The sequence below is a fragment of the Bombina bombina genome, chromosome 3 (genome assembly GCF_027579735.1).
Source record: "Bombina bombina isolate aBomBom1 chromosome 3, aBomBom1.pri, whole genome shotgun sequence".
Classification (NCBI taxonomy): domain Eukaryota; kingdom Metazoa; phylum Chordata; class Amphibia; order Anura; family Bombinatoridae; genus Bombina; species Bombina bombina.
In genome coordinates this window covers 387,661,052-387,671,400 of record NC_069501.1, presented here as the reverse complement: position 1 = coordinate 387,671,400, position 10,349 = coordinate 387,661,052, and the positions used below count along the sequence as shown (strand labels likewise).

Here is a 10,349-nt window from a genome sequence, read left to right as displayed (position 1 = left end):
TTTTAAGAGATAAATACTAATTAAACAGTGTTGAAAATCAATGAAAATGTTAATATATTTTCCTGTCCTACATTTTTTGCTGTTTTTTAGTATAGCTGCTTAATTATTAACATTTTGGTCATGTTTGTTACATTGTTTTTATATTAAGATTAGAGGAACAAGTGTGCATAAGAAAATAGGGTGCATGAAAATCACGTAAATAAATATCATATGCTTCTTATTGTTTTATTAACTAGTTTTCCAGGTATCGACATGTTGGGGTGAAACACAATCCTGTAGAGAATATTATATAATTATTATCTACAAATATTTCCATAGATTTTATGTTGGCTTTTGTAGAAAAATCATTAGATAAACTTTACTACATAAATATTAAGCAGAAATGATAATTTCAAATGATAAACAAGTTTTGCTCATATGATTTTTATTTAATAGCAGAGTAGAGAACATGCAGTTTGTTTAAATATCTTTTTTGTGCTTTATTTATGCTTTATTATATGTTATCTGATTGGCTTCATTTTACAAATATTCATGAAAGCAAAGTTTTTCTGTCTTTAATTATCCAATCTTTTTAAGTAAACCTCCAAGTGCACTACCAACCAAACCTAATACTGGCCCTATAATGCGTTTCTCTTTTTCCTCTTGATTGAAGCCTCTGGTTTCCTTTTCAGAAGCTTCCTCTGGATGTTCCAAGGAATCTAGATCACGCACTGCGGCTTCCAGTCTTTTCATCATTTCATGATCTTCAGCTGTTCTCTTCCCATTCGCAAAATGCTCAGCCAATCCTTTAGCCAAGCCTTTTAAAGCTGATTTACCAGCACTTAGGATGGCTCCTCCTATACTTCTGATTTCCCTCAGTGATTCTTCTTCTAAAACATCCCTCTGACTCAGAGACTGTATTGCGGCTTCCAGTCTTTTCATCACTTCATGATCTTCAGCTGTTCTCTTCCCAAAATGCTCAGCCAATCCCTTAGCCAAGCCTTTTAAACCTGCTTTACCAGCACTTAGGATGGCTGCTCCTATACCTCTGATTTCCCTCAGTGATTCTTCTTTCTCTTCACTAAAAATAAATAAATAAATCAGATTGGTAAACAAATTTTATGACTTTAACATTTTAAGATTAAACTATTTATTGTTTTTTAAAATATATTTTATTTTCTGAAAGCACAGTTCTACCTAATTAGGACAGATGGACACACCTGGTTCTCTGATGGCTTTTGCTTAGTCTGTAGTACCACTGAGCAAATAACAGACGTCAGTAATTGCTTATAAAAAAGCAGTTACATTTTTTAACCCCTTAACAACCAGCGCCGTACCCTCTACGTCGCTGCAGTCCTGGGCTTCTCTCTGCTGCGATGTCACTAAAAATAGCGAGATCACATGGGGTACATTGGGCACTGCTGAAATTAAGTTGCAGAGTTACCGATGCAGAGACGGCCACTCTGTGGCTCTCTCTGTATCAGAAAGCGGTGGTGCAGATTGTTTAAGGAAGTAGGTGGGTGGGTGGTCCATCGCTGGAGGGGGCAGGAGGAGGGCAAGAGCAGGTGGGACCGCTACGCCACGCTACAGACAAGGGGAAAAAAAAGATGCGTCAGTGAAGGGGAAGGAGGGAGGAGGGGCAATGAAGGGTATCCTATGTGGGATCCGTTGAGGGAAGAGATCTGGGAAGGGGAGGGGGGTATGGTAATAAGTGGGGGCAGCTACACTACAGAAAAAAGTGGGGGACATAAATTAAAAATGAGGTCAAACTGGGTACTGGCAGACAGCTGCCAGTACCTAAGATGGTGTCTAATAGGTAGAGGGTTAGAGAACTGTTCGGGGGGATCAGGGAGGTTGGGGGTAAGGGGGGATTCTACACTGCAGAAAAGATATTTAAAAAAATTATATATATAAAAAAAGCCTTTTATTTTAGTACTGGCAGACTTTCTGCCAGTACTTTAGATGGGGGTGACCATTGTGGGGTGGGAGAGGGAAGAGAGCTGTTTTAGAGGCATTAGTGGGGAATCAGGGGGGATGTGTCAGGTGGGAGGGTAACCTCTACACTAAAGCTAAAATTAACCCTACAAGCTACCTAATTAACCTCTTCACTGCTGGGCATAATACAAGTGAGGTGCACAGCAGAATTTAGCAGCCTTCTAATTAACAAAATCAATGCCAAAGTCATGTATGTCTGCTATTTCTGAACAAAGGGGATCCAAGAGAAGCATTTACAATGATTAGTGCCATGATTGCACAAGCTGTTTGTAAATAATTTCAGTGAGAAGACTAAAATTGTAAAAAAGGTAACAATTTTTTTTTAATTGGTCACATTTGTTGGTGAAATGGTGGCATGAAATATACCAAAATGGGCATAGATTAATATTTGGGTTGTCTACTAAAAAAAAGATATAGTTTTGATAGGTAAATATAAAAAAATGCTCTATTTCTGTTTAAATGTAGTGATGCCAAAAATGCACTGGTCTTTTTGGAAAGTTTTTGTCTGAAATGCCCAGTCCTTTAAGGGGTTAAATTGGGTATTTAGGCATTTCTATTTGTACCAAATTAGTTTAACCCCTTAATGACAACTGACGTACCAGGTACGTCATGCATTAACATGCAGTTAATGACAATGGACGTACCTGGTACGTCAGTTGTCTAACAGAGTGCTGGAAGTGATCACAATCGCTTCCAGCAGCTCTGAGGGTATTGCAGTGATGCCTCAATATGGAGGCATCCTGCAATACCCCTTTACAAGCCTCCGATTCAGAGAGAGCCACTCTGTGGCCCTCTCTGCACCGGTAGTGATGGTGCCGTTGTCCGGGTGGGAGGGAGCGTGCGTGCGCGTGCCCGAGGGCGCGCGCGCGTGCACGGGAACATAGTGTGCATGCACGAGGCATTAGCCACACTGACACCAATGAGGGCAAAAAGCCAGGGAAAGGTAAAAAAAATAATTTTCAATTATAAATGGATCTGGGAGGGGGAGGGGGTGGGGTTATTGTGGAGGGGCTGCTACACTACAGAAAGAGTTAATTGAAAAATAAAAAAAAAATACTTTGTTTTTTTGGGGCCAAAGTGGGTACTGGCAGACAGCTGCCAGTACCCAAGATGGCGGTAATTAGGTAGGGGAGAGGGTTAGAGAGCTGGAGGGGGGATCAGGGAGGTTGGGGCTAAGGCAGGGGTCCATCCCAGCTAAAAGATTTTATTATTTTTATTTAAATAAAAAAAAAAAACCTCTTATTTAATACTGGCAGACTTTCTGCCAGGACTTAAGATGGTGGTAACAATTGTGGGGTGGGGGAGGGAAGAGAGCTGTTTGGGAGGGATCAGGGGGTGGGATGTGTAAGGTGGGAGGCTGATCTCTAAAATTAACCCTGCAAGCTCCCTAAAAGCTACCTAATTTAACCCCTTCACTGCTGGGCATAATTCACGTGTGGTGCGCAGCAGCATTTAGCGGCCTTCTAATTACCAAAAAGCAACGCCAAAGCCATATAAGTCTGCTATTTCTGAACAAAGGGTATCCCAGAGAAGCTTTTACAACAATTTCTGCCATAATAGCACAAGCTGTTTGTAAATTATTTCAGTGAGAAACCTAAAATTGTGAAAAATGTAAAGTTTTTTTTTTTATTTGCTCGCATTTGGCGGTGAAATGGTTGCATAAAATATACCAAAATGGGCCTAGATCAATACTTGGGGTTGTCTACTACACTACACTTAAGCTAAAATTAACCCTACAAGCTTCCTACAAGCTCCCTAATTAACCCCTTCACTCCTGGGCATAAAACACGTGTGGTGCGCAGCGGCATTTAGCTGCCTTCTAATTACCAAAAAGCAACCCCAAATCCATATAAGTCTGTTATTTCTGAAAAAAGGGGATCCCAGAGAAGCATTTACAACCATTTGTGCCATAATTGCAGAAGCTGTTTGTAAATAATTTCAGTGGGAAACCTAAAGTTTGTGACAAAATTTGTGAAATAGTTAACTTTTTTTTTTTTTATCGCATTTGGCGGTGAAATGGTGGCATGAAATATACCAAAATGGGCCTAGATCAATACTTTGGGTTGTCTTCTAAAAAAAATATATACATGTCAAGGGATATTCAGGTATTCCTGACAGATATAAGGGTTCCAAAGTAACTAGCGCTAATTTTGAAAAAAAGTGGTTTGGAAATAGCAAAGTGCTACTTGTATTTATTGCTCCATAAATTGCAAAAAAAGCAAAGAATGTGTAAACATTGGGTATTTCTAAACTCAGGACAAAATTTAGAAACTATTTAGCATGGGTGTTTTTTGGTGATTGTAGATGTGTAACAGATTTTGGCGGTCAAAGTTAGAAAAAGCGTGTTTTTTTCCATTTTTTCCTCATATTTTATCTTTTTTTTTTTTTTTAGTAAATTATAAGATATAATGAAAATAATGGTATCTTTAGTAAAGTCCATTTTATGGCGAGAAAAACGGTATATAATATGTGTGGGTACAGTAAATGAGTAAGAGGAAAATTACAGCTAAACACAAACACTGCAGAAATGTAAAAATAGCCATTGTCATTAAGGGTAAGAAAATTGAAAAATGGTCCGGTCATTAAGGGGTTAAAGGCTGTGACACACTGCAAGCGATGCGGCGCGAGGCAAAGCAGCTGCTTCACTCTGCGTCGCATCGCTTCTGAAGTTCAAATATTTCATCTCTGAGCGCTTAGCTACGCGACCTGACGCAGCAGAGTGCTCAGAGATGAAAAGGCAGGACACACTGAGCGCACACAGCCGCATGTACATGCTGCGCGTCGCTCCGCTTGCAGTGTGTCACAGCCTTAAGTTAATAAAAACTGATTATTTATCTCTCGCTCTCGCTCTCTCCCTCACTATTTAGCTCTCCTGTTCAAGTGCACACACCAATGGAAGTACATTTTTTATGTGGGTGGCTTAACTTTTTTTTACAAGTTGAAAGTAAAAAGTTAGCTTCCTTTTAACATCTTACTACATTTTTGTTCTCTCATATAATGTAATGTGTATTTGTACTGGATGGAAAATGGAAGCAGATAGCACTTTACATTACACACATTTTTGAAAGCTTTATGTCACAAAATTATTACCACATATGGAAATATGACCATTGCATTTTTAAGAATTTAGTATCTCTTTTGAATATTTAGTAGGTTCTCTGAGATAAAATATTCATATCTAAAATAAATAGTTTTGATAGTTCTTTCCTTGAATATTTATTTTACCTTCGTGCATATACAGATGCTATTAAAATGGACACTGCAACTATGTACTTAAAATTCATCTTTGCCTGTTAAAAGTAAAGAAAAAAAAACAATTAGAACCATATCACATTTTTACTAAATGTGTTGATTTAAATCTCATTAAAGAAACATTAAAACACAATTACATTAAAGTCAAAATTAAGATATCATGATTCAGATAGAGCATATGCAATTCTAAGCTGCTTTCCATTTTACTGCTGTTGCTTTGTTCACTTGGTATCCATTGTTGATAAGCATGCCTAAGTAGGCTTAGGGACTGGAGCTAGCTGCTAATTGGTGGCTGCACAAATATGGCTGTTGTCATTGGCTTACCGATGTGTTCAACTAGCTCCAAATAGTGCACTGCTACTCCTTCAATAAAGGATACCGATACAATAAAGCTAAATTGATATTAGAAGTAAATTGCTAAGATGTTTAAAAATGCATTGACATGAGATTAGGGGTTTCATGTCCCTTTAATTAAATAGATTTTTAATCATTCAGTTGCACAAAATAATGCTTATGATATTTGCAAACTGTTTTATTCTATTATCTGAAGTTTATTTTTAACAAAAAACTCAGCTTAAAGGATTACAATTCCATAGAACATGTCAGTATTAATTTATAGATAAAGATATTGTTCTGTCATGTACAACTACAAGATTACTAATATCCCTTATTGCTAATTATTTTAATGATTACACCACAAAGCCTTTTAATGTTTAGTATTCAGTGTAATGTTATAAATAAGCATCTGATTAATTTAATTGTTATTAATATTGTGTTGTTTCTTTACTCTGGTGCCATAAAAAAGTGAGTTACCAGTATTAAAAATCTATACTAAATGTAAAATAAAGGTCACTCTCATAAGAAGTATAAATAAAATTGTTACAAATATATAAGTATTAGATATAACATTTGCTTACCAGGATCTCAGGATATTGTTATAGGTTATCAGATATCTTGGTGTGATGGTCTCTTAGGTGTGAGGGATTTACACCTTATATACAGTATCTGTGTCTAATTAGTAATATATATTCAAATTATCCTGAACAAATTTTATAATAATATTATAAATTAATATTTGTGTTAAATGATTTTAGCAAAGTCATTCACTTTATAAAAGCAAATAATAGCATCACCTTAATTAAAGCCAAACATTACAGATTCAGATTTTTATTAAAAAACATGATGTAACAACTGACTGATTTGTTTCATATATTTGTATTGCAGAGTGTATGATTAGTTAGCTTTTTGTCCATGTGTGTTTTAGTATGTGTCTTTAACTATTTGTGTGTGTTACAGATAAATGGATAGATGATAGATAGATAGATAGATAGATAGATAGATAGATAGATAGAAAAATAGATAGATGATAGATAGATTAGATAGATGATCATTTTATTAATTAACTTTAGTTGAACCCATCTATTTATTTACATTAAAATCTGACATATAAAGAATAAAATATTGATTAATAAGTGTTATCAAAAGATTTTATTGAACATGATTTGTGTTATTAAAGGGACATGAAACCCACATTTTTTCTTTCTTGATTTAGATAGAGCATGCCATTTTAAACAACTTTCTAATGTACTTCTATTATCTAATTTGCTTCATTCTCTTGATTTAATTTACTGAAAAGTATGATATATACTCAGTAGCTACTGATTGGTGCCTACACATAGATGCCTTGTGTGATTGGCTCACTCCTGTGCATTGCTATTTTTTCAACAAAGGACATCTAAAGTATGAAGCAAATTAGATAATAGGAGTAAATTGAAATGTTGTTTAAAATTGTACTATCTGTCTTAATCATGAAATAAAAAACTTGGGTTTAGTGTCCCTTTAATACATACATCCTAATATCAAGACAGACAGACCAATCAACAGATAGACTGATAGATAGATAGATAGATAGATAGATGGATGATAGATAGATAGATAGATAGATTAAATAGACAGATGATATATAGATTATATATATGATCATTGTATTAATTAACTTTAGTAGAGAAAATGTATTTACATAAAAATCTGAAATATTATAAAAATAATTTATTGAACATGATTCTTGTAATTTATAAATACTTCCTAATATAAATCTTTTTATTTTTCATTCTTTTGCCATGAATTAAATATTGAACAGCCCTTCTAATCTAGGAGATTCCCTACATAGAATACTATACACACCAAAAATTACATAAAATATTAGGGATCTGAATCAATTATTGTGCTAATGCATAAGGTAAATAGAAATTTGATTAGGTTGGTAGTGGTATTAGAGATTAGATAAGTGTAGTGGTTAGTGTTAAAGGAACATTCTAGTGCAACATGACATACTTACATTTGTAACAACATGTCATTTTTGCATTACTGACAATAGATTACTTTGGTCTAGATTACAAGTTGAGCATAACAAATATTAGCACTATTGCACCTCACAAGTTAAATCAATAGTGCTTCTATTTTTGGGATCATATTACAAATTGAAATTAAAAGGTTATTGCTCAAGCAAAAGCTTGAGGCATGCTGATATACAGTATGTAGGGGGGATAGCATGGCTGTGATAAGCCCCTTTCCCCATAAACTTCTATGGGGCGTGATACATAAGCCTGTTCTGACATTCTCTCACATGGTAATATGAAGGTGTGTTAGACCAAGTGCAGTAAAGCTGAGGGTGCACAAATAAATAATTGATATATATATATATATAGGCAAAAAAGTTATGTTAAAGGAATAAGAAAGTCAAAATTAAACTTGCATTATTCAGATAGAGCAGGTAGTTTTAAGACACCTTTATTTTCAAATGTGCTGCATTCTATTGGTATCCCTTGTTGAAAAAGAATGCACACATAGCCTTACACTAGTGGGAACTAGCCGCTAATGGTGCCTGCACACATTTATCTCCTGTGATTGGTTTAACTAGAAGTTTTTTTAGCTAGCTGCCAGAAGTGCAATGCTTTTCCTTCAGTAAAGGATAACAAGATAATGAAGCAAATTTGATAATAGAATTACATTGGAAAGTTGTTTAAAATTATATGTTCTATCCAAACCATGAAAGACAATTTTGGGGTTTCCTGTTCCGTTTATGCCTAGAGTTTAAGTTCTCAATCAAATGTTAAAAGGCAAGGAAATTATAAACTTAAACTGCCCCCGCCCTTGTTGCTATGCATGACAATATCAATTACCTCACACATTGCATTGTTGATGACATCATCAATGACATTATTGCTTACATCATTTAAACTATATACATTTAGCAAACAATAAAAATATGTATATATATATATATATATATATATATATATATATATATACACAGTATATACACATACATCAAAATAACAAGAGTTTTGCATTGAGCAATGATAATTTGTTATTGGACTAACTATACATTTTTAAGTTGACAAACTTTCGGGAAGAATGCCTTCCTTTTTCAAGTCTCCTCCTCTCCCTGCACTCAAACCTCTGTAACAATTTCTGTTCTTTTTAGCCATCCTGTGTTTTATGATATAATCTGTAAATTCCATCAAATTGGTCAGTATTGCTTCAGACTTGAAAAAGGAAGGCATTCTTCTGAAAGCTTGTCAGTTTATAATGTATAGTTAGTCCAATAAAATGTATCATGGCTCAATGCAATACTCTTGTTATTTTGATATCTAAATTTCTGGACTAACACAGCTACTCCAATCAATGTATGTATATATATATATATATATATATATATATATATATATATATATATATATATATATATATATATATATATATATATATATATATATATATATATATATATATACAGGGAGTGCAGAATTATTAGGCAAGTTGTATTTTTGAGGATTAATTTTATTATTGAACAACAACCATGTTCTCAATGAACCCAAAAAACTCATTAATATCAAAGCTGAATAGTTTTGGAAGTAGTTTTTAGTTTGTTTTTAGTTATAGCTATTTTAGGGGGATATCTGTGTGTGCAGGTGACTATTACTGTGCATAATTATTAGGCAACTTAACAAAAAACAAATATATACCCATTTCAATTATTTATTTTTACCAGTGAAACCAATATAACATCTCAACATTCACAAATATACATTTCTGACATTCAAAAACAAAACAAAAACAAATCAGTGACCAATATAGCCACCTTTCTTTGCAAGGACACTCAAAAGCCTGCCATCCATGGATTCTGTCAGTGTTTTGATCTGTTCACCATCAACATTGCGTGCAGCAGCAACCACAGCCTCCCAGACACTGTTCAGAGAGGTGTACTGTTTTCCCTCCTTGTAAATCTCACATTTGATGATGGACCACAGGTTCTCAATGGGGTTCAGATCAGGTGAACAAGGAGGCCATGTCATTAGATTTTCTTCTTTTATACCCTTTCTTGCCAGCCACGCTGTGGAGTACTTGGACGCGTGTGATGGAGCATTGTCCTGCATGAAAATCATGTTTTTCTTGAAGGATGCAGACTTCTTCCTGTACCACTGCTTGAAGAAGGTGTCTTCCAGAAACTGGCAGTAGGACTGGGAGTTGAGCTTGACTCCATCCTCAACCCGAAAAGGCCCCACAAGCTCATCTTTGATGATACCAGCCCAAACCAGTACTCCACCTCCACCTTGCTGGCATCTGAGTCGGACTGGAGCTCTCTGCCCTTTACCAATCCAGCCACGGGCCCATCCATCTGGCCCATCAAGACTCACTCTCATTTCATCAGTCCATAAAACCTTAGAAAAATCAGTCTTGAGATATTTCTTGGCCCAGTCTTGACGTTTCAGCTTGTGTGTCTTGTTCAGTGGTGGTCGTCTTTCAGCCTTTCTTACCTTGGCCATGTCTCTGAGTATTGCATACCTTGTGCTTTTGGGCACTCCAGTGATGTTGCAGCTCTGAAATATGGCCAAACTGGTGGCAAGTGGCATCTTGGCAGCTGCACGCTTGACTTTTCTCAGTTCATGGGCAGTTATTTTGCGCCTTGGTTTTTCCACACGCTTCTTGCGACCCTGTTGACTATTTTGAATCAAACGCTTGATTGTTCGATGATCACGCTTCAGATGCTTTGCAATTTTAAGAGTGCTGCATCCCTCTGCAAGATATCTCACTATTTTTGACTTTTCTGAGCCTGTCAA

General features: G+C 35.5%; 1 protein-coding gene across 1 annotated transcript; it reads right to left on the bottom strand.

Moving 5' to 3' along the window:
- Positions 1-407: 407 nt before the first annotated feature.
- LOC128653325 (bombinin-like peptides 1) lies at positions 408-6,186 on the bottom strand. Its single transcript, XM_053706545.1, has 3 exons — positions 6,144-6,186; positions 5,200-5,264; positions 408-1,060 (listed from the first exon to the last, which is right to left on the bottom strand). The coding sequence occupies exons 2-3, from the start codon at positions 5,256-5,258 to the stop codon at positions 559-561; spliced, it is 561 nt and encodes a 186-aa protein (XP_053562520.1). The 5' UTR covers positions 5,259-5,264; positions 6,144-6,186; the 3' UTR covers positions 408-558.
- Positions 6,187-10,349: the final 4,163 nt, after the last annotated feature.

What these genes read in the sequence shown, in the direction of transcription:
- LOC128653325 (XM_053706545.1), bottom strand. Translation starts at nt 5,258, where the DNA reads ATGAATTTTAAGTACATAGTTGCAGTGTCCATTTTAATAGCATCTGTA. An exon ending in GCATCTGTATATGCACGAAG is followed by an intron (nt 1,061 to 5,199) that starts GTAAAATAAATA and finishes ATTTATTTTTAG; the next exon opens with TGAAGAGAAAGAAGAATCAC.